This window comes from Peromyscus leucopus, chromosome 8a (genome assembly GCF_004664715.2).
Source record: "Peromyscus leucopus breed LL Stock chromosome 8a, UCI_PerLeu_2.1, whole genome shotgun sequence".
Lineage (NCBI taxonomy): Eukaryota > Metazoa > Chordata > Mammalia > Rodentia > Cricetidae > Peromyscus > Peromyscus leucopus.
Genome location: NC_051085.1, coordinates 51046767 through 51072105, shown reverse-complemented (window position 1 = coordinate 51072105; position 25339 = coordinate 51046767). Strand labels below are relative to the sequence as shown.

The 25339-nt window shown below is 41.7% G+C and overlaps 1 protein-coding gene across 2 annotated transcripts in view; it reads left to right on the top strand.

The window, feature by feature from the left end:
- The window catches only part of Prkn (parkin RBR E3 ubiquitin protein ligase), a 1218024-nt gene that overhangs the window by 439860 nt on the left and 752825 nt on the right, over positions 1–25339 (top strand). The window contains exon 4 of one of the 2 annotated variants that reach the window (XM_028866686.2): positions 20478–20596. In XM_028866686.2, coding sequence (XP_028722519.1) covers positions 20478–20596 — 119 coding nt within the window. Of the gene's footprint in view, positions 1–20474; positions 20597–25339 lie in introns of both variants that reach the window. The other variant, XM_028866685.2, reaches the window with a different exon arrangement.

The following is a 25339-nucleotide window of genomic DNA, read 5'->3' as shown; positions in this document are numbered from 1 at the left end:
CTGTTGGTTGATCCGCCCTTCTCAGGTTACTCTAGGTTGTGTCAAGTTGACAGTTAAAGCAAACTAGATCAAAGTCCAATATTTTTCCTACCATGCTTTCCAAGGTGAAGGGAATAAGATGAATTGATGTAAAAGCAGACATTAGTCCTTTATGCTTTCATGTAGAGGTCAAGTACAAAGTGAAAAATCAATGCTACAGTTTCATAACACAGGGCTCACATATTTGAACCATTTCTAAACCAAAACTGAAATGTTTGTGGGTTTTAGATTTATTGATCATTTACAGAGTCGGTTACATTAAAACTATAATTGGGTATGTTTTGGGTTTTAAAAAACCATAGTTTTCAGGAATTGGATTCTTATAGATGTAGGGAGAGTCAGAGAACTAAGTATGAGGAGTCTTATACCAGATAATATAACTAGAAAAAATACAATGGTTTGGTTTACTACATTAAGTAGATGAAACCTCATATTTTCAAAATGTTTCTTAGTTAAAAATGAGCAGAACAGTCAATGGCTAAAGAGCATGCCTGTAAAGATAAACCACTGGAAGCTGAATTTTATTAGAGAACTTGTACCAGCTATGTGACTAATGATCTGCATGAAAACAAGATGTGTGTGCAGAAATACTGTGGTGCCCCAGTAATGTAGAGCAAAGGGCAACACTGAATGTTCTGGCTGTCCCTCTCTTGCCTGGATAGGAGACTTGTGGCACAAGAGGAGGAGCCATTACGTAGAGATGCTTGCTTGGACAAGGCAAGGGCTTGGAAATTATTCTTGGTTCAGGTTGACCTTCCTGGTAAGGAACTCTCTTTCTCACAGGAGGGGACAGGCCAGGATGATAGGACTCTCCTTGGTCTGATCATCTCAGTGTCTCCATCTCAAGACAGTTCTTTGCTTTATCTCTCCACATAATCTTTTCTAACTTTACCCCATAATTTCTTCCAAGCATTAGCTTGATCCACTTGCTAAATTCCTAGGGACCGTTTTCACTCTTAACACAGGTACCCATGATGGAAGGAGCAGCCTGTTACTCATCAGGTATGAACAGTGGAGCCCTTACCTTGGTGAACCTCTCAGGTTTCAATACCCAGGGGTGTCTGTCTCTGAGCATTTGACCATAACCCCCAAATTTCTCATGATAGATAAACCTTGGTTCTTTCTCACCAAGTTCTTTCAAATTGGCCCAGTTTTTCCTGACTTTATTCTATTTCCTCTAGGTCCACCACTTCCATGTATCAGAATCCCTTAGGAATCAGTGCTTCCCACTGTGTGTGTGTGTGTGTGTGCGCGTGTGCGTGCGTGTGTGTGTGTGTGTGTGTGTGTGTGTATGTGTGTGTACCAGTGTATATATGTATTTGTGTGTGTATCTGTGCATGCATGTGTATATGTGTGTCCCTGTATGTATGTGTGTGCACCTGTGTATGTGTGTACTCTGTGTGTGTATATGTGTGTATGTGTGTTTACCTGTGTGTACCTATGTGTATGTATTTGTGCATATGCGTGTGTTGGGGGTTGTTTGTATGGGTGTACAGGTGTTTACTTTTCCTAAAACATCATTATGAATTGTATGTGCCTCTCTGTATTTAATCTTAATTTATGCATGCTAATCTAGATAGATCCATTTGTACAGATCCTTGTTTAGTTGCCTCAAGTCGGTGAGATGTCCTGTGAAATGAGGAGGCTGATGCTCAGCAGAGCTGAGTTGGCTTGCCACAGATTGTGGTGAGACAGTCAGCATTGGAACATGGCTGTCCTAGGCAAAGCCAGGGTCTCTCCACTGATGTACCACATGGACAGAAATTAAGTTGGGGTGGGGGTGGGGGTAGGGAGTGGCTGTTTCTGTCATCATGCTGCACATTAAATAGCATCTGACGTGCATGAGATTAGCCATCCTGTCAAAGCAAGAGGGGCATGGGAGTGCTCATGGAGTGTACAGGGTCACCAGAACTAAGCCAGACAGAGAACCAGGGAAGGAAGTTGGAGAGTCTACCAGCAGCCTCTAGGTAGCAGTGTCTAGGTGATGGGTTTAAAATGTGCGTTCCTGTTGTCACCATTAACTGGCAGGGTCCTTATCTCTTTGTCTCAGCTTGTGCGGAGAGAAATAGCCACACTGAGTTCTTGTACTGACTTCCTCTGGAATTCCTGAATAATTCACATGTATCAAAACTAAAGATTATTGAGATTAAGAAAACAACTCACCCATAATAATTTTATTTGCTATACAATGAATTACCACAAATTTGATGGCTTCCAACAACACACATTTGTGATCTTGGTATCTATAGATGATGAGTCTGGGCATGGATTACCTGGGTTCTGTGTTCAGGGCTCACGGGGATGCAGTAATTAGTAGCTAGGCTAGGCTTCCTTCTGAAGTTTGAGGTTCCTTTCCAAGTCCACCAGATTGTTGGCAGAACTCACTTCTGCTGTTGTGAGTCTGAAGGCCTCACATTTTGGTGGTTGTGGGCTAGAGAGAGAGCTAGCTTCTCTGAGATCCAGAGTTCCCTGTGGTGTCGTGACTTATGGCCCTTTTATAGACTCTCACAACATGGCAGGCCAAGACTTCAAAACCATGGGATGCTCTGTTTCCCTCCCTGCTTCACTCCTGGAAGGCCTGGGGGTGTTTGATAAGGCAGTTGATGTGATCACGGCAGGCCCACCTCTGGCATCATCCTTTGTACCGATTTGAGATGGGCTGTGTATATATAAGCACCTTCTTCTTTGCCGTACCAGGGAACCTCAGCAAAGGAGTGGCCCTCTTCACTGCTATTGGTATTTGGACTTTATATATTACAGTTATATTTGTAATAAAGTAATTCTAGGCAATCAATAACAGCGTGTGTAAAACTTTTGTGTGTGAGACTAGATATTTGACTGACAATTTGAGAACAGTTATTTGAAGCACTGGCTGTGGACACTCCAACTTTGATTGAATTCCTTTTGATACTATATAAGGCATTTTCACTTAACTTTGGTGGCTTTGTATTCAGATAGCAGTCAAGACCAGGACTTCAGAAATGATATCTTATTGTTCTCTGTAGCTCAACAAATTCCATTCATCAACCACGTTACTGTCAAAGAAATGACACAGATGCAGTGATAGACACTCCGATGATGAAGTCTGTTTCATTTTGCTGTCAATCCCATCCCTTCCATAAGCAGCAAATGCTAGATACCAAGCTCGGCAGAACAAAGAGAAGGAATAGTTCCACACTCATTCACTTCATGAATAAAGGTTCTGGGGAAACCCAGGCAGACTGTGTGTTATCTGTACATTAAAGCCTTTGAAAAGAAGCAGGGCCAGCAGGAACAGTCTGCTGTCAGTGCCTCTGGCGTAATAAGGGAAGCATCCCTAAATGAGGCAGTGGGTGAGTCAGGGTACCATTCTCCTCTTTGCTCACCTGACTCTTTGAAAGTGAGCTCTAAGGAGAGAATGGGTCGCTGGCCAATGATACAGAATGGTGGGTGCTATCTATACGTATACTCATTCCACGTCTCACTTAAAAAAAAAAAAAGAGCGAAAGGAAAGAATCAGAGGAGGATCTAGTGTGTGTCTATCAGCCTGTCCCGTCCCCGTGGAGGTCCCTGATGGACCCTTGGAGCACTTGATGAGTGTGGCCTCTGATTTCCCCCATAGATTCTTCCTTCCTCATCTTCATGACTAGTAGCCCCTTTGGGCTTCTTTGAATACTGATCTCAGGTTTGCCCACCTCTGCTTTCTTTATGCTTAAATGTTCGATATTTTGTTGATTCTTTGTTTTAAGACATAATCTCATTATGTATCCCAGGCCATCCTGGAACTCATAATCTCCCTGCCTTGGCCTCCTGAGGGTGCTTTTGGGATGACAGGTACAAATCTCTACACAAGGCCTTGTATTTGGAGCTAAATCATGTGCTCTTGGTTGATTGGTCATTCAGTTAATTATTTACCTTTCTGCTGAGGGTTTTCCCCTATGTACTCTGGTCTAGCAGGGTGTGTCCTTGATCATTTTCACGCATCAAATTTGCAGATGCATGCCAGGCAAGGGCATTTGATTGTGTCTATTGTTCTCAGACATTCTCAGATGCATATATTGTTATTTCTATTTTAGATGAAGAAACTGAGGTTCAGACTCCCTTAAAGACCTGTCCCCAGATCCAAGAGGCTGCTAAGTTAGGCGTTGGACTCAGGTTACTCCTGAGTCTAGCATTGCACTGGCTGCATTTCCCCTCCTTCCTCTCCTCGAATATCTCAGTTGTTAACTGTAATGTTGCTTTTCTAGAGAGACTGTGCTGCCCAACAAGCATTACAGCTAATCTCTAAAGGCTGGGGTGGATCATGGCAGAGACTATGGGGGCCTTGGAATCATGCAGAGCCAGTTTAAAATCACTTGAATAACACTTAGGAAGCCCAGCAACTCTGGGTAAATTTCATTGCCAAAAGTAATTTTTGATCAGTAAACTCACAAAATCAACATTGGCTTTTCAGTGATCTTCAGTAGAACACAGTGTCATGAGCATGGAAGTAGGTGCTCAGTAAATGGTACTTGACAGCAGCAGAAAGTGTCACCCAAAATCATTGACCCCATGGTGAGCCTGTGGCTCATGACCCCATAGTGGTCTGCTCTGTTTGTTCGACAGCAATGGAAACAGAACATGTGTGTTCCGAGAGTCAAAACCTGGAAGATGCTATTTTATAAAGGCATGTATTATTTCTCCGTGGTCATTATCCCTGGTTCACTGGCAATTTGTGCTGGTGTTTTTCTCTCCCAGTTTTCTTCATTGGCTTACTCACCATGGCTTCCTCTAGCCAGTGTTTGCTTCTGCAGATATTGCTAGTCTTTCATTTAAAAACCCTTCTTTCTTGGCTACATGTATGTACCTTTCATCCCCCCCCAAAATAGGTGATTTATAGATAGGTAGATGACAGAAATTTGTTTCTGAGTATCTTTGAAAACTGACATTGCTAATAAAAAATTATCATTTGCTATTATAAATGTAATACTTTGTAAATTTTTAAATGAAACAAATTCAAAGGACTCAGGAAAAACAACAAAAAATAAGCTAAATTAAATCTTTTCTATACTATGTAAAAAATAAATGAGAGAAAAAAATATCTGAATCGATCATTATCTGAGACTGTTGATTAACAAATACAGATTTTACAAAAGAATTAATGAATTTATTTCTAGAAAAATAATCACATTTAATTATCATACTTTATATTTGCTCTGTGTTGTTATGATATAAACCATGATTCTTAATTAAATAAACTTAGTATGTGCTCATTAATTGTGGAGGTATATTTACCGACTTTCACTCCATGTATATGCATACATGCTTAACATTTCAGTGCTTATAGTTATTAGGCCTTACCATAGAACCGAGTTTCTTGCAGGCTTCCTATGGCATAAGTCCATGTCACAATTGCTATTGCAAACCACTTTTAACCTGGCTTTAAAAATTATTGAGGTTTTCTTCTGAAGCCCTGGTCTAGTCTCCCAAAGCTATCTTCCCAATATTTATATGCAAACCAAAAGAAGAGTTTTATCTCAGTGTAAGTTTTTACTAACATTAAAAATTACTGTGGTCCAACTTTGGTCTTTGGTTTAGCAGAAGCTAGCTGTGTCGGGGAGTGGCCACTCTTAGGCCTCCCTGGCTGCGCGGTTGTTAGAGCTGCTGTTAAAAAGCATGATGGAGCTTTGGAGGAACCATTTGGAGGATTATAATGAGCCACCAGATGGTTTAGACAGGTGATCAAACCACAGGTCATTGCCTGAAAAAGTCAGGCAAACTGGGTTGAAAATGGGCTATTTTCTGAAATCAGAGCCTTTAATCAGTTAGGAAAATGTAGTTGGAATAGAAAAGTAGCCTTCAAGCATGATGTGTTACTGCAAGGTGGCCACAGTAGGCCAGGGCGGTCTAGTATTGCTGGCAGACCAAAACACTGCTTTTCCCTGCCTTCCATTCATTTTTGTCTGTCTTGCCTATGTACTCAGGGTTGACTATCAAAGGCTCAGTTCCAAAGGCAATTATGTAAAACAAACAATAATTTCAATAGTTTTAATACTATTAAAATAAGACTCTCCATTTTCTTAATGATGACAGAAGTATGGCTGCTGTAATATAACCTTCCCTGCATGATGTAGTTAAATGAAGATTTATAACCAATTTATACTTAATCTTTTGACAACATTCATTTAGCATTGCCAAATAACAGAAGCTGAGAAACTTTTAGCTTTAGAATCCTGACACTGTAAAAATAATTATCCAACTGCATGTCATTTTAATGGGCCTAACAGAACATTCCTCATTATATTGTCACACAGATTAAGTTATTTTAAGGTCAGTTTGTTGTGATTTCATCATTTGCAAGCAAAAAGATCTTTCATGCTGCAGTGATAGTTTCAAACCTGGTTGGTTGATGGTTCCTTCCCATAATATTGATTAATCATTGTTATTAATTGGCATACATATGATATATATATATGTATATATATATATATAAATTGGGATATGTATGTGTATATATATTATGCTTATTTATGATATAATTTATGAGAAGAAGGTAACTGAAGCCTAACCTGTTTACATTTGATAGAAGAATCAGTTGAGATTTCTCCAAAGGTTGTCTAAAGATGGGAGTGTGGTCAGATTGGGCCATGGAGAAAGGGGTCTCTGCAGTACTTAGATACCATCAGCAGGCAGGATAGATATGGAGAAAGGGGAGAACTCATTGTACACTTATTAAAAGAGCTACAAAGCTAGACCTTTACTGGTCTTCTCTCTCTTTCAAAACTAGAATGTATTAACAGAACAAGTCACAAAATATAAAATGACTCTCAGAGCAAAATATAAAGTAAATGCATGTAAAATACTATGAGAAATTAGCTATCTCTCAACAAAGAAATGCCCATCAGAACATACATTTTTATTACTATCTGCTTTACTAGACACAAATATATATATATATATATATATATATATATATATATATAACAAAAATCTACATAACTCTACCAAGTCTAGACTTATAGTCAATATTGATTAATATATTGCCTTATACTTGTGTTGCTCAAACTCAGATAGACACTGGCCAGCTAACAATTTATATTTCAATTAATTAAATGCATTACCATCTATTCCTTGTTTATAAAACTGTGCTTTAGGTACTCAAGCGCCAGCAGCTGCTATGTGAGACAGCACAGGACCATCCCCAGACTCTGGGCTCTGCTCAGTTAGGGCCTAAAATGCCTGTCCTGGCCAGACTCCAGCCCATGCAGGTCAGTGTTCCATAAAAGTGTGGGCTAGATGCCTGTGTTTAAGAAACCTCTTTCCAAATTTTATGTAAATACTCTGATAGAGTGGAAAAGTATGACATATGAAGTTACAGTCTAGTTTGAGCGAGAGAGGAAGAATGGAAAGCAGACACAGAGAATAAGGTTCATGTAACACCGGAGCTGAATTTACTAAGCAAGTGAGTTCCTCTCCCCGGAAAGGCCATGAGGGGACATTTAGGGAACATGATGCAATCATTGATTCACTCTAGGAAGTGAATCTGAAAGCAGTTTGGAGGACTGATAGGTTCTAGACAGTCTGAGGTCAGCAAACCATAGGTTCTAGATAGTCTGGGGCCAGTGAACCATAGATTCTAGATAGTCTGAGGCTAGTGAACCATAGGTTCTAGATAGTCTGAGGCCAGTGAACCATAGGTTCTAGACAGTCTGAGGTCAGTGAACATTATCACCCCTCTGGAGAAGAAGAAATGTTCACAGGGGTAGGAGTGGTATAGTGTTTGCCCCAGCTCACAGCTGTTGAGATAATTCTGTGCATCAAGCAACAGGTGAGATGTCTATTTGCTTACTTTTCAAAGAGCAGAGAAAGTAGACTGTTTCCTGATGTCAGCATCTGTTTTAGGAAACGAGTCTCAAATTTTCATTTCAACAGTAACAAGTGGGTCTGATGTTGCTTTAAAAATAGTTTTATGGGGCTGGAGAAATGACTCAGCAGTTAAAGGCGCTTGTTACTCTTTAAGAGATGGGGGTTCAGTTCCCATTACCTATATAGTGGCTAACAACCATCTGTAACCCTAGTTCCAGGTGACCTGACACTCCCTTCTGACCTACATGGGTACCAGGCCTGCACATGGCACATAGGCATGCATGCAGGCAAAACACATATATATAAAATAAAATTTAGAAACTAAAAATAATGTTTATGACTCTAAATTAAATATTAACTATCATAGCAGGACAAAAATACTCAAACCAGTCTACTCTTCCTACGTGCTTTTCTCAGATGTATCTGATTAACTTAGCAAACAGATATTTATGTGTTTTTTGTTTTGGTTTTTTTTATTGGTGGTGGTGTTTTTGTTTTTGTTGTTTTTTTTTTTCTTTCATTGTGCAGATGCAGTTTGAAATGCTGAGAGATTTTACTGGACAGGAGCAAATGCTGATGAAAATAAATATATTTAGGCAAGCAAGGCAGGAACATTTCCTAACATGGATGGTCAGCTCAGTGAAATCACCAGGGATATAACAGCCCTAAGAAGGTCTTGGTGGGAATGTACAGACCCAGCAAGTCATTTTTGTTCAATTATGATGTATCTTTTGCATTCCACTTCAGAAGCAGTCACTAGGCTTGGTGTCACTGATTTTGTAATTGTTTGCCTAGATCTGAGATATAGAGGTCGAAGAAGAAGCAAGGCTCCACGTTCCTAGGAAATTGCAGTTCCACAAGGAAACAACTGTACAGTACAGTAAGCACTGTAATGTAATGACAGGCACCAGCCAAGTGACCCAGATGCCAAGGAGCCACATGGGATTCACTGGCTCCACTTCCTGTGGGGTAGGAATCAGGAACAAGGCTTCTCAATGAGAAAGCCACACCAGACCTTAGTGAAAGCAGGGATTCCTAATAGGGGGTGGGGACATTTCTCCCAGAGAGAGGGCAATTCTGGAGACACAAGGATGCAGTGGAGCCAGGAAGTGCTCTGCTTTTCTTTCAGAGATGATGCAAAAGTGGCCAGCTGCCATCACATTCAGAAACTAAGTAGATACAAATCCCCACAATAAGAAATTTCAGTGATGAAAGGCAAGTTCTGTGATTTTTTTTAAACACCCAAAATAAACAGTATATAACCTAGGAACATTAGTTTTGCTGTTGTTGTTTTTTATTTTGGTTTTGTTTTGAATAGGATTTCTCTGGTTAGCCTTGGCTGTCCTGGAACTCGTTCTATAGACCAGGCTGGCCTCAAATTCATAGAGATCTACCTACCTAGGACCATTATTTTTAGTAATGATAAATAATTCAAAATTTAAAATTAATAGAGCTATATTTGCAGTAAGATACAACATGTAAATATGTCTTTTACAAGAGACAGGTGATTGTTGCCAAGTTTAATCACATGAGTTCAAACCCTGGCATCAACATAGTAAACAAAGAAAAACAACCAAATCCCACAAATTGGAGAGAGAGAGAGAGAGAGAGAGAGAGAGAGAGAGAGAGAGAGAGAGAGATGGCACTAAGTGATAACATCCCCTATCAGGCACTCCTTTAAGCTAAGTGGCCTAGAGTCTTGGATGTTGTCACCCTTCAGCAGGAAAGCTCGGCTGCAGGGAAATGAAAGACTTTTAGAGTGGTGATGCAATAAGATTTCAGATGATAATTCTTATTGCAATGTGGGTCTTGTGTTACTTGGCAGAAGAGTAGAGTAAAGGGAGAAGAGCTCACCCAGGCCTTGGTAGCTACTGCAGAAGCCTATCCAGGACCAGGCTTCTGGGAAGGAGATGGAAGAATGGACCTGGGAGTCAGGAGCACAAGAGCCCAATAAAGGCTGCCATGGAGAGGAGGCATGCCTCATCCTGTAGCTTCTTGGCTGTCTGAGGTGGTCAGGATGCTGCTGACAAAGCACCCAGGATACCCAAGACTCATGCATTCAGACAATGCAGCTGAAAGAGAGCTTGGTACCTGAAAGCCAAAGCACTCTCTGTCTTTGCTTATTCCCACATTTGAGCTCTCCTCCCATGAATCACGGCCTGTTCGTTTCATCTATGGCTCTTTGAAGGCTTCCTAAAGCTTCCTCCAACTGGGATTTCCATTGGATGAACATACATTGTGATACCTGAGACCTGAAGCAATGTACGGAGGAGAGAAGATCACTGCCTAACAACTGGGTTGTGGACCTCACCTCTGGCCACCTATAAGGTCCTGGGTGTTTCCGAGTAGATGATGCTGTGTAGCTGGAGAGCTTCTCTCCAGCTCCCGCCAAGCCCCGCCAGTCCCGGAGCCCACTTATAAAATAAACACACAGACTCTTGTATTATTTAAACTGCTTGGCCATTAGCTCAGGCCTACCATTGTCTAGCTCTTACTCTTTATACTAAGCCCATTTCTGTTAATCTATATGTTGCCACGTGTTCCTTGGCTTTACCTGTTGCCTCTACATGATGCTCCCTTGAACGGCAGCTGGTTTCTCCTCCCGTCTGTTTCCTCTCCTTTTCCTCTCTCCTCTCTGCTAGTCCCACCTATACTTCCTGTCTGGCTACTGGCCAATCAGTGTTTTATTTATACAGAGTGATATCCACAGCAATGCTGGGTAGAATTTGGAATCATGGCCACTGGAAGCTTCATCAAGTCTGAAACTGAAAATTGTAGAACTTTCTATACGTCACCCAGTGAGTGTCAGGCCCAGTGAGAGCCCCGTCAACACTCACTGTTAATGTTCCTGGTGAAGAATCTTCATAGGCACGGATGGTTTTCTCTGCTAGCACTACCTGCCTCTGTGCCAAGGCTGCCATCCCCAAAGCAACAAGGTGCCTTAGGCAGATGGGTTTTAAATCAGTTTAGAAAGCTAGATGCTGAGGCCCTGCAGCTGGAGCTTAGTGTTAGAATGCTTGTCTGCCATGAATCAGGGTCTGCGTTGAATCTTCATTTTTCTGTTTTAATTTCCCTAAATTTCGTTTTCTTTTCTAAAGATGGTGGGAAGTATGCACTGGCCTCTAAGGTGCAGTGGGCTAAAAGCCAGGCACCACTTCTTCTTTAGGAAGAGGCAACAGTGGGGGAAAGGACAGAATTGTAAGCAGTCTAGGCCAGTGCCTTCCTGAGCTCTCAGGGTGCAGAGTCCCGGTGAGCTGGCTGGATATCCCCGGTTTCTCGGTGATGTGATCTATCAGTGAGATCAGTATTTATTCACCTGGCTCCTGACCCTTCTGAGTTGAAGGAGGAAGCAGGGATGAGAAACACAACACTGGTAGTATAAACCCTGCCCACGAAACCACGAAACACTGAAAACCTTGGGGGAGAGCTGTTTGAAGCACACAAGCCCCTTCAAAAGTGAGGTTCTTCCCTGTCCTACAGACGTTCAACCTGAGGGACCGTAGGGGGACAAGTGTTTAGATCAAGAAAGTGGGGACTCCTGAGCCAGCTGGAATGTACAGCCACATCTACCCTAGAACCCAAGAGGTCTTGGAGTCAGGACCCCATTCCTGGAGTCTAGGAGCCTGTCACTGATTTTTGTTTGTTTTTTCAAGACAGGGTTTTTTTCTGTGTAGTTTTAGTGCCTGTTCTGGACCTTGCTCTGTAGACCATAGAGATCCACCTGGCTCTGCCTTCGGAGTGCTGGGATTAAAGGTGTTCACTACCACTGCCTGGCCTCGCTGATTATTAGAAGCATGAATCATTAACAATATCATTGGCTTGACCGAGAGAACAGATCACTTTCTGTTTTTCCCATCACCATACTTATATAATTAATCACCATGTCACTAAAGAAAGCAATTCTCATGTTTTTACAGGTAGTAACATCTCAACCTACCAAAGCTTTCGAAGTCAATACTGGGAAAGATAAGCTTTATTAGCATTATATGTCTTGTCTTATCATTTGGTACAGAGGAAACATAATACTGAAAGCATCAGAAGCTAAAGAGATTGTTTAACTCTAGTAGTAAAGTAGGTTACATTATATTTAAAATATTGATGCAAAACTAAGTATCTTGTCTGTTGAAGATGAAATCAGATGAAGAATGTGGGAGTGTGAAAGCTCACACCGTGCTTGCTGGAGTCTCTCATAAGGCTGTTTTGATTGCTCATTTACTTAAGGGGTTTCTTTCTCTAATACTCAGACATTTACAATAAATTTAAATCAGTTATTTTTGATGAATTCTAAGTATCAAGAAAACGATCCCTTTTGTGAAAGTAAACAAAACAGTCTGTGACTGTGACTCCCTGCCTTGGATTGTTGTTGTTGGGTCAATAGCCAGTTCAGATCCTTAAGAACAAGGCTTAATTTTCCTCCCGGCTATTTTCTGCCCCAAACACCACTGAGGAATGCAGTGCCAAAAATGGTAATGGAAATGGCCATAAAAGGTTTAGCTTTAATAGAAGGAAAATATTGGGGGAGGGGTGGCAGGTAAGCTGGAGCAGAGATGATTTTTCATGATTGCTGGCTCTAATGTGTTAAAGCCCAGATTTTAACAGTTGTGGAGTCATTCCCCACAGTAATTACTAAAAACTGCCTCCTGAGTCAACGTTCGTATCATCTGGTCCAGGAGAAAGTGGGCTCTTTGTAACTGGGAAATGCATTCAAACCTGCGCTGCTGCCCCGGGGATACCACCACCCCAGGAGCTTTTGCTTGCTCAGTGATGGAGCTGTGGTGATTGTACCCAATTTCAAAGCATAATCACCAATTTGGCAAGCCAGCCATTAAAATGGTATTTTGAAACCTACTTTGAGTCCTCTTCAGTGTCATTTTAATACTACAATATGACAGTTATAATTTTGTAGGGACTTAGTGTTTTCAATGTGTCTGCCTGCTAGGATTGGCCTGTGTAATTATTTTCTGTTTCTACCCCTTTTAAAAGTACAACATACTCAGAACCTTCACATCATAAGGAAAAATGATTCCAGTAAGCTGTAAGTAAATTTAAGGGTTCACACCATGAATTGTGTTCCACACCACTACTAAATTGTAAAGAGTTTGATTAGGGAAACAATTATAAAATTAATTAGTGAAGAATAATTTCTAAATCTTAGAGTAGACTCAAAATATAAACATTATGTGAGAATTATAAAGTGATAGAAGGGCTTCTTTGGGTGTAGGATTGACTTGTTCTAATGTGCAGTGCAGTAGATAAGAATAGGCAATATGCAAGAACCTTTGTGCTCACCAGATGCAGTGCTGCACTTCACCTGAAGTGTTTCTTATTGATCCTTACCACAGCCTGTGGGCTGGTGCATCTCAGTTTGGGATGTAAGAAGATGGCTATAAATCAGTAGATTGACTCACAGTGGCAAGGTTGTGGCTCAGGTTTAACTTAGCTGTTCAGACTCAGTTATCACCTCTGTAAGTCAAGATGGACACATCTGGGTCTGTAGGTATTTCCTTTAAGTCTTGTGTACACTGTTTACTGAATTATAAACAACTTGATCTAACCATGGGTCCCAGCAGACCTCTGTACTAGATGGGTTTGCTGGCGCTCACCCCTTGCCTGTTTCTAGGAAAAACCAGCATCTACAATGTTCTCTGCTTGGCTTTGTGCATTATTTGCATGAACATAATCCTCAAATTATGCTTCACTCTACAGTTTTATCTTGGCATGGGAGATCTCTTTATTACTTTCAAAATGAATAATGAAAAAATAAATTGGCAACAACAACCAAAAAGAAATCAAGCAAAGACATTACATTTAATCAGCAGTTTTTGCCTCACCAGATGAAATTATTGTGCAGATACATTAATTAAAAACCCAAGCAGAAAAACTTGAGAATTAAGTTATAACTTTTTTAAGGGTAGTCTCCTTAGAGATGGCTAAACCTATTTTAGGAGCATGTGTATTGGATGGCTGGTTATATAATTGGAAGTTGTTTATAATACAACATCACCTTGGTTACTCCACAGGAGTTAAGAACAGGGCTTGGGAAAAGCATGGAATGGTGTGTTTAGATTCAGTTGGCTTAAATGACTTAGTGGAGATGGATTGGAATGGACAGTCTTGATGTCCTACTGCCCTCCTTAGGAGAATCTCATCTAGCAGTGAATCTTCAGAGTCTGATTCTGGTGGGGCACGAGGAGACAGCTGAAGCTGGTCTTGAATTCCTGATCATTTTTGCCTCCACATAACCAGAGCTGAGATTTTGAGCATACACCCACACACCTGGCTCAGATTTTGACCTTTAACATTTCATTATACTAAATCCTCATAAAATTTTAATGATGATTATTTTCTTTTTTCTAACCAACTTAGTTCTGTGGCTCCATTAGTGTCAATAGTGTTGATTTCAAGAGTCACATTTTAATATTTTAAAGGATGTGTGTAATTAGTCTACGGAGTTAGTCTGGCAGAGAGACATACTAAGTATTTGCTTCCCACAGCAGCATGTTTTGTGTTACTGCCTGCCTTTACACTGCTGTACCTAAAACTTTCATAGCACTTGACGATACATGAGAGTGTACTGACCCAACGGATATGTGTTTTTCACTAAGTTCAAGGTACTTCTCTTAGTTTTGGGACCATATAAAAAATGCAATAGTACATGTGGGGTGTCCCTAAGGAGAATGGCACAGATGTAGGACAACTGTGAAGGAGTGTGCACCTAGGGCCAGTGACATGTACAGAAAGTGCCACGAGTTTTTAGAGGACTAGAAAGAAGGATACAGTGGCATGACAGAGAGACAGTCACCACATAGGACCGTGAGGTAAGAGGGCTGTAAGGATAGCATCCTTTATTTTTTGACGAATGGCATTCCAGAGAGTGTTATCTATGATCCTCTAGAGGGAGGGTCCTACGAAAATGACGATGCTTCTGCTTTTGACCTGCCAAGCTGAGCAATTTTTCACTTGTGATTTACATGTGATACAAGTGGATGGATTCTACATCCTTTGGTGATTCCAGGCAAGGCGCTATGCAGAGGAGGGGATTCAGGAAGTCTCTACAGCATGGATTTAATGTGGAACCATATTAGGCAAATTCTATGAGCATTGTTCAGACTGGACTCTCAGATAGCTTAAGGTCAATATAGGTAAGAAATACATTCTCTCTCCATGTTATATAAGAAATTTATGCTAGACTTCAGTGATAGTATTGATCTTGATCATGTTGCATAGTTTTAGTGCCTGCCTCATGAGATGAATTCTAAGAAACTGTGGTCAAGCCCTTGCTAAAGGACTTGCAACAGCAGGAATTCTGACAGATGGTGGGGCAGAAGATCCCTGACTCTGTACAGTTATCTGTACCCAGATCCCTGTCACAACTTAAGAATGTCTATCCATGGGTCCATGCCAAAAGAGACGTACAGGAATTGTCAAGGACTTAATCTTCTCCCTATGTGATTGTAGGAGGTGGCAAACTAAGGAAGCTTGCAGAGTATGACTGATAAATGGTGCTATTTGTGCATATGATATTGAAATCTTTCATACTTAAGAAACAACCGTAAGGCTACAGTCATAAATGGGCAAGAGAGAAGGAGTCAGAACTACCAAGTGCCAGGCCTGGTGATGTGGAAGAGGCTGGACAAAGGCTGTGAACAAAGGTGATCCTGCTCCATGCTGGGACACCTAGGCTGGCTCTATGGCATGGGACAAGACAGTTGTTTGGAGAGGACAGTGCAGAGCTGCATACTTTTGTGTCCTTAGGTATTATTTTATGCAATCATCATATATTTATGGAAAACCAAGGACAGGATTCTCCCAAGAATTTTCATTCCAGTTGAATATTGAGGACGAGTGTCAGATTGCAAAGGTGGAGACTGTCAGTAAAAGGCAGGACTGTTGTTGAAGCACATGTCAAGACCGAGTCCATAGGAAATAGAAGTCAGAGCACAACATGAAGAACAGCCTTGCTGTGCCTCTAGCTCTCAGTAGCCAGGCTCTACCCATCTCTGTCTTTCCTCCAGTGCCTCCAGTTCCAAGCTCTCCTTTCTCTTCCCAACCGTGCTTTCATATTCACAGTTAAAATGAGTGGGTGAATTTCTTGATGTGATGGCACTCTCTTTCCTTGGTGTTGTCTGTCTATGCCCTGGTGAGGGAGTGAGATGAGGCTGGACACACCTGTGTTTTATTATCTTCTCTGTTGCCACCTGCAACCCACATAGGGCTTTGGAAATGAAGTTTCTTTTAAAGTGAACAAAACCAAGAAGAGTAGTCCCTAGCCAAGTTTCCAGTTCTCCATAGCCACGTGTGGCTCCTGGCCACCACGTTTCATTTGCACACAAGGCAGATGTAGGAAGGCTGCTATGACAGCAAGGTTCCATTTAATGTTTTATACAATATTTAATATGTTTATGTGAGAGAAATGCCTGCTTTATTAAAATGATTCTTTAGGTTTAGCCCTAAATTTAAAATGACATAAAAAAATGACTGTAAGGATTATGCTGATTTATAAATACCAAAGCAAATAATAAACTTTTGTTTCTTACTTTTGAAATTATAATGATATCATTTCTCACTTCCCTTCCCTTCCCTTCCCTCCCTCTAAACTCTCCCATATATTCTTCCTTGCTCTCTTTCAAATTCAGTACATAATTTTTAAAATATGAGCTTTATAAGTTGTGAACATTATTAAGGTCTTCAGCATTTTTTTTTCAGACCAAGAAAAAATATAAATGTAATGAGAAAACTTGGTTAATGGTTGTTTTCCTGAGGCAAATGTAGACAAGGAAAATGATAGAATCATAGCACAAAGGAATGGTAGAAGCCAGTGGCCAAAGGATTCATCCTTTCAAAGGACCCTTGGCTCACTGTGGCTTTTTATAGTGATGAAAAGAAAAACCCAATGAAAGCAGTGTGTTATAGTTGTGACACCATTGTGTAATGGGCTAACCTCCATTGTATATGGTGAAATACTTGCGTCAACTTGTGGGTGGCTTGGCACGAAGGTGTTGAAGAGTATTGTCTGTGGTCAAAACAGTCTGTTTTCATCACCTTAGTTGTAGCTACTCACGGAAACCTGTCATTACTGCATTTGTTTACTGCTGACATTTCCTCATAAAAGAGGAGTCGTGAGTCGAAGGATTCAGTGGAGTTTTGAACTGCTCCTTCCAGCCGCTTGTATGCACTTCTGCAGTAACTGCACATGGCCTTGTGCATCATCCATCTAGAGGTATCTGCTTTTCCAGGCTGGAGGAGATTAATTGGGAAGGGGCTCCATCCATGTGGCTCTAGGGAAGCCCTGTCTGTGCTGGCAGGAGACTGTGTAGCTCAGCTGCCTTGGGGACCTGTGCTCTAGGACAGCTGAGAAGCTCATTGCTTCCCCAGCGTGAACTTGGTGGAGTTAGACTTTGGTTTGTCTGGCAGACCATGTAAGGAGAGGATAGATATTACTTACAACTCTCTGGGAATGGAATTCTCAAAACAGGAAGCCAGAACAGAACCATCACCATCTATTCTGAGAACATTTTAGAATTCTTGATATAGACACAAGCAGTTTAGGTTACTGCAGGTTAACCCTTAATTCTTTTCCCAAAACTTTTCTGAGAAAAAGAGCTTTCTGAGATGCATCCTAAAAAGAAGGCATCAACAGTCAGCTTAAGTTCAGAACATGCTGAGTTTCATCTGGCCTCACCATGGAGCCTTAGAAATCTGAGATGTCATGCCCAGGGGCGTGCACAATAACAACACCACCCCAACATTCTGTTTTAACAGCTTTCAAAGTTCTGCAGTGTTCTGTAAATCATAACAAGCATTAGCTTATCAGTCCATGGCTAGAGATACTAAAATAGACAAATTATTTTAAAACTTCTGTGGTTTTGTGTTTTAAAAGCCCTTGCCATCAGAATGCTGGAGGATTTAAAAGGATGGAAATGCTTACTGTATGCAACTTAATTATGAAAGTTATATTCAGAAATATGTGAAGAATGTATATCTATCTACAGTACAGTTGCATGAAGGGTGCCTATCCAAATGACCACAGTTGGTAAACTACAGTAAAGTTATATAATTTATATGCAGTTTAAAAGTTTCTGTAGGTCTAAGCTCATTATATGAGAAGAGGGACATGTTATAAACATGAGCTAATTCAATTGCATTGGATAATGAAGGGGAGTCATAGGGATTAGGAGAGCAAAAGATCTTTAAAGTCCAAAAAGAAGTGGAAATGGGAGATGCCACTTCATGATTAGAGGTGCTGAGTTCCTGGTGGCACTTTTGAGGACTTTCACAGAATCCCCCTGCTGTTGTCTCTGGAGTGATGACTCTGTGTGGGAGTTTCAGCTGCAGGCTCTGCAGTCAAACCAATGAGAACACTGCCCACAAAGTTTTGGGGCATCTGCTCTCATTCCCGCCCAGTAGACTCCAGGACACAGCAGGACACAAAGAAACCTGCCCACTGAAAAGTGTATCACACCGCCAAAAAGGTAGAAAAGCCACTCTGAAGGGGGCTCTCATGATTCACCTGAAGCCTCAGCAGCTTGGCTGAATGGAGCCAACAGCTTGAAATGTGCTTCAGCCGGGACTGCCCTGACCTTGATCTCCCTTAGACTGGCTATTAATCGGCTGGCTCTGGGTAGCAAGGTGTAATGGATTGCATGTCATCCTGTGGACTTCCAGGGCACCAACATGGCATGCAGCATTTTGTGACTGGCTTCTCAAGGACTTGGTGAAGGTTGAAGCATGCAGAGGTGGAAGGGCGCCTGCCTTCCCCTGATGCATCATTAACTGAAACAATATCACAGACACTGCTGTTGCTATAAGGGAAGAGAGGAGTCTGCAGGCCCCAGAGTTCCTGCAAGACTCCGTTAAATACTGAGCACTTGAAAATCTCCTCTACTCACAGTGCCCTGACTAAAGCCCAGACTTTGCCCTTTCTTTTACCCATTCTCTATTTTTTTTGTTTAAGTTTCACAGAGGCTTATGAAAATTGTGGGGCTCGATTTTTTTCCCATTGCTGATAAGTTTTAACAGTGGGGGAATTTGAAATCCTTCACAGGGTTATCACAGGTTAGAGCTATCATAGTTCCTGTGATTTTTTGATAGTCAGTCATTTGTTATGTTATAATTACTGTAACATTGACTCATAACTCTGTGTTTTAATTATCATCTACATATATTTCATGTAATAATTATATTTACTGATAACAATGCAATATTCATAACTTGGATATCTGGCCCAAAAAGGCACCAAACCTGCAGAGAGGTGTCAAAAGAGATATTTAGCATCAATACAAACATGTTTTTATAGTCCGTCTTCCCTTTCATACTGACAGCTATGTATTCATTGCTGTGGAGCAGCCGTTATAAAATATACTGCAAATATATTAGAATGCTCTTTATTTTATCTTCTATTTTACAAAGTTTTGTCAGCTACATAATTAGTAAGCAAATGGCAGGGGCTTCTTCTCTTCTCTTAGTACCTCTGTACTGTTTTCAGTCAACCATATGCATTTGAATGACCAAAACTATTCATTCAGGATCATAAGAAATACTTACTCTTTCTACATGCTCCTGACAATGACTAAAAATATAAACACATGTTTACATCACCGCAATTTTGTATCCCACCCCCAGCAATGGTGAGATAATGATCAAAACTTATCAAGTAAGTTGAGAAACTTAGAAATTTAGAAAGCAGTCATTGTACCCTAAGAGCATCTAGTCAGTTCTTTTCAGAGACTGAAGCATCAGATCTCTACAAGGTTCCCTTCTTTTAAGGAATAGCACTTTGAGTATATTGAGAATTGAGAGAAATGATTTGATTACATCATTTTTGTTCACCTTTTACACTTGAAAACATTCTATTTGAATGGCAGTTGTCCAACTAGAGAAACTGTTACCAAAACACAAAGCCTGCACATCTGCACAGGCTGCACATCTGCACAGCTGCACAGGCTGCACATCTGCAGAACGGCACAGGCTGCACTTCTGCACAGCTGCACAGGCTGCAATCTTCAAGGCTGCACTTCTGCACAGGCTGCAGTTCTTCACAGCTGCACAGCTGCATAGGCTGCAGGATCCACTAAGCTCCATGAGGTTCAGGACTCTTATATGTTACCGGCTTTTGGCAAGTGTTCCCTGGAAACCCGGCAACTGTGGGCCAATCACTCATATCATGAGGGAAAGACTGACTTGGCTGTGCAGATATGATTCTAAGAGGAAAAGATCTTGAGTCTTCACTGCTGTGTACAGAAGCATGAAATAGAATTCAGGGCATCGGCCTCTGCATTTCCCAGACTTGGAATTTCCTGTCCTCAGACTTCAGCAGCAAAGAAGGCATTTAATTTCCCTGTGCTGCAAACACTCTGGCCCAGCTCTTGGTGGTGGGCTGTGTACTCTGATGAGTAGGTCACAGGGCTGTTGGCAAGAAGAGAGGTCTTCCACCCTTTTCAACATCAAACTAAGTTTTCGAAATTGCTCTCTCCTTCTTGAGATGTTCATTCTTCTAATTTCACATGTTCCTCCAGAGTTAGTTGTGTGGCTTGCTTCTATCAGGTTTTTAAAGAGGGTGTCTTGGCTCAGTTTGGACTAGCACTGATTGGCACTCTCTGCTTTTCTCTCAGCAGTTAAATCCACCTACAACAGCTTTTATGTCTACTGCAAAAACCCCTGCCACAGAGTCCAGCCTGGAAAGCTCCGAGTTCAATGCGGCACCTGCAGACAAGCAACCCTCACCTTGGCCCAGGTAAGGAAGCAAAGGCAGTTTCCTGATGCAACTGCTCTTGCCTGGATTAATAAATGTGTCCCTACAGAGCCACCTCTTCCTGTTTCTGATTGAGTATCACCACACTGAAAGCAAGATGCTCTTCTGGGAGGCTTTGATTGTTTATGGCATTCAAATTCCATGTCAAATATAGCCTTTCCTCTGGGTTTCTTTCTGCTCTCTAAGTTCAGGTGCACAGTCATGTCTCCCTGGTACACACACACACACACACACACACACACACACACACACACACACACTTCCTACATCTTTTTTTTTCAGCTAAGACCTGCAGAAAGGCTGGGTAGAGCCTATTTATAGAAGTAATAGACTCAGAGGGCGATGGTGGTATTTTATGAAAGAGATTCTGAAGGAGCGTTTTTGAGTACTGGAAATGTGCCACATTTGGACTTGTGCGGTGTGGGAGCTTGGCTACACATGTCAGAACACACTAAAGGTTTCATCTAGGAACAGTGCACTGAGGTTGTTCAATTAAGCGACAACTTACCACTAATAAGAAGAAGAGTAAGAAGGACAGTTGTGGAGCCTCAGTATCTGCACTGAAGCAGTGGGTACTGAATCAAGCACTACCACAGCCTTCTGCTTGCCTCCCTGAAGCCTGCTCTGGAGTTGTTCTCATGTTCTTAAGTCACTGGGGAAGAAAAGTAAAAAGATGAGTAGCACTGTGTGACCCAGGCCACTCTCTGACACTTAAATTCCACTGTTCATCAATGAAGTTTGGAGAAACCCAGACCATCTCCTCTGTGCCTCTTGTCAATAGCTGCATGCATAGATACAGGCAGGACAGCTTCTAGAGCATGAAGTATTTGTTGGGAGAAAAGGCTCCCAACCTTTGATATAAAATACAAGAGCAGCTGCTGAAAGGGTTCCTGGTGAAACCTCAATGGCAGACTATGGGAGGTGGAGGAACCCTTGAGTGCGTGAAGTCCTGAATGAATGTGTGCTGTTGACATTAGCTGGCCATGTCAAGGACCCCAATACCTCAGACCCATTAGAAAATGACAAAGGCTTCCTGCTCATGTGTTGAGGATCAGAGGGATAGTAAAGTCTCTCTCTGGTCCCTGTATATATGTTCATAGTGTATACAGAAAATGTCTACAGTTGCTTCCTCCCTCACACACCCAGATATTCACAGCCTGAAGACTGCTCCCCTACAGATACTGCTCCTACAGAGATCAGCTAGGCCTGTTTCCTTGGTCAGCTGCACACCATAACCCTGCCTCCTCGTTTGTCTGTATTAATTGACTCCATGTTTAGCTGTATGCAGTGACTCCACCCCTCTGTTCAGTGTCTGTAATAAGCACACTGAGCTGCCAGGCTCCTGCCGCTTCTCCATCAGAGATCTCAGTCCATCCCATCTCAGCTTGTCAGCGCATCTGTATCCCCCTGTGTTTGTCTTTTCTTCACCCCCCACTCCCCCAATCTGGTCTGTCCCGAGAGCTGTGCTGACAGACTGTGGCAGCAGACTGGGGTATTGATGTGGCCCTGGGCAGTGGGAGGCCTTTGGGATGTCTGATCATCACAGCTCTGAGAGCACAGATACAAAAGCACAAAGTCCAAGAGAGTTGGGTGCTTAGCTGTGGATAAGTACCCCAGGTACCAGATGGAGACCCCAGTGATGGGGGCCAATCAGAGTTCAGTATGCAGGTGATGGGGAGCCAGGGAAAGTCCTGATGAATGAGAACGCAGGGGATTTAAGACCTCAAAAATCATACCAAATAAAGGAGAAACCGTGGGTCCGTTTCCTCCAACCAATGATTCAGTACTTACCTGGGATACAGTATTTCTCACTAGATAATGAAATCCACCAGGAAGCCACGTCATTTCGTCTGAGGCATTTGCAGTAGGCTCTTCTCTAGCGGTCTCCCTAGCAGGACTCCTGCCTCGGCAGGCTGCATGGGTCCAGTGGAATTGCTCCTTTTACCTACGTCCCTCTTTTGCTTTTCCTAAATCAACACACTGCCTCTTCTTCTGTACTCCACCTGACGGCTCCTGGGTGAAGATGCCCTTGCTTCCCAGTGTGTCTTAATGCAAAGCCGTAGTAATCTAACTCTCCATGCATTGCGTCATTTATTTCATAGCAGCACTCTGAGTTAAGTGGTATTAGTAATCCCACTTTTGATTTGAGAAAATTGAGTCTTAAAAGGATCCAGGAATTTACCCATGAAAACTAGAGCCTGGGAACTGGGAGTCTGAACCTAAGCTCTAGGATAGCTTGGTCTTTTTGTTGTTGTTGTTGTTTGTCATACAGATGTATATACACCTAAGAATCATAGACACAAAATGCAAAAATCAGGCAGGTGATAAAATGTGAAGTTAGATCTGGGATAGTAAAGGAGGGAAGGATCCTGGGGCATGGAGAGGCCCAGACTGTAGAACTGGCTAATAGTTGGCAAGCTATGGGATAAGACTCATTGTGGCTAAATGTTCTGTTTTTAATCAAGAGAATCACAAGTATGTAATTTTATGTGAAATTTGTCATTTGAAAATGTGCTCTATGGAGGACAAATAGAGAACAAAAATAAAACCTGAACATAAAAATATAACAAAACCCTGCAGCTTCTGTCTCCATGTATCCAAGCAAAGTAGAGCATGGTAGGCACTCATGGTGTGTTGGCACTAGATGCTGACTGGAGCCTGAATGAGATAATCGCCCAGTAAGAGTCAGAGAGGCAGTGCAGTGTCTCATTGAAAAATAGCTGTGGAGCCAGGGTACCTCTGGAGTACAGCCAGTTCTCTCTGTCCTGCCCTTGTCAACTTGGGGACAGTCAATCTTGTACATGACAGTATGTGTCTTTGGTTGATAGGGAGATGATGTCGATATAAAGAATGCTTAAAACAGTATTCAGGACACATTTAAAAGTGTCAACCTCTTTATCACCATTATTCTGTTGTTATTCACATACATACTTATCTACATGTGTGTATGTTTATTTGTGAGTTGATATGAAAATCTAGACTTCGACGGATTCCTTTCAGAGAACGTCAGCTCTCTCTACCTTTGGTTCAGAGGTAGCTAGGATTCCACCTTTGAGCAGTTTCTCCTTCCTCTAAGATGAAGTCCCAGTATTCTGCCTTCCAGGACCAATCCTGGATGCCATGGTGTGTTAGTCCAGAGTCCCACTCTGCTCCATCTCACATGCCATCACCAGGACTCCCTGAGATCTCCTCCATTCTCATCTTAATTCTCCTTCCGCTGCTCACTATTCCATCTGTGTGCTTATGTGGTCAGACAGCTGGTCACTTTGATCCTTACTTACCCTCATCAGCTCACTCTGTCTTACCTGCACAGTGCAAAGCAGATAATGTTGAATGTCGAATCTGTTTCTGAGCTTTTCATACATTGACTTCCTAGAGCCATACCCTTTTGAAAACCTGTCTGGCATTTTAGAATTTTATTACCTTATTATGATGTGTTTGCAACAATTTGCTGGTTTCCTTCCTTGGGTTTCTGTATCTGTCCTTTTCTCTGGTTTTTATGACACATTTACAAAGTGGTAGGTCTCTAACAAAGAGACCCCAATGTCACATTATAATCAAATCCTGGATCTGGGACACAAAGGTCTTCTCTGCTTTGCCCACAACCCTGGCCTTTCCTAGGATAGATTGCTTACTGTCAAATCCAGCAATCAGTGATCTGTTACTTAACTGCTTTCCACATACTAAAATATCTCTGAAAACACTCATGGAAAACATTCTTAAGGATTTAGGGGAAATGGAAACAGGATACTTTAAAGATGGTTCTTCTTCACCCATATTTCAGATGTAGTGTAACTGGTCCATAGCAGAGGAGATCCATGCTTCGGTTTCATCATTGAAAAGACAGTTCACACAGGAGAGCTACACATTCGGTGGTGGATAGTGAAACTGCTGCTTAGGCTGCCACCCTCAGTGTGGCACTGATGGAACAGGTGCTGGAATTTGCCAAGGGGGGTTAGTTCTACATAAATAATAGTCACCTATTAGGTTTCATTTTCCAATTCTTTATAAAATTCAACAGCTTAAACTATGTTCTCTGTTTATGAAAATATGAGAATATAGGATCATAAGTAGGTGACTCATTTGCAATCAGTGTGTGGTTCATTTAAGAATATCTGCAAAGATCTTCTTAAAGGAGAAAAAGTAGAATCATCTTAGCTAACTGAGTTACTTTTGAACATGCATTTTCATTTCCCTTGTCTAGAGAACTCTGTCTGCAAACAGCCATGGCCTGTAGCATGTCTCTGTGGTCACCTCTACGTGTTTTGTTGTTATTAGATATTCATTAATGATGCCAGTATCCACTCGACTCTACTAATACTGGGCTTGTAGCAGCAATGAGCCATTCACACACGATCCTTTGGTTTAAGCCAGACTTCACCTTTAATATGCTGCCCCTAATAAACTGGCAAGGATGATGAACATTAGCCATCTCTGTCCTAAAGGGAAATTGGAGTCTGAGCTTTTGACATGACCTTGCAAGTGAGTTGAGAATCAACTCACACACCAGGTCCTCTACCATTTCCAAATCAAAATATCCTTTTCATTTCACGGTGACCTTGACCAGGTTTTCAACTAGATGGAGATACTCTTTAGAAATGTGAGTCCTCACTGGAAAATAGTGAACACAGCTGATTGAAAAAAACATGGCAGGCATTCAATTTTTCAACTACTTCTTCAAAGATTACCCACTTGGGGCCATGCAGGAATGAGAAAGGGGTGAGC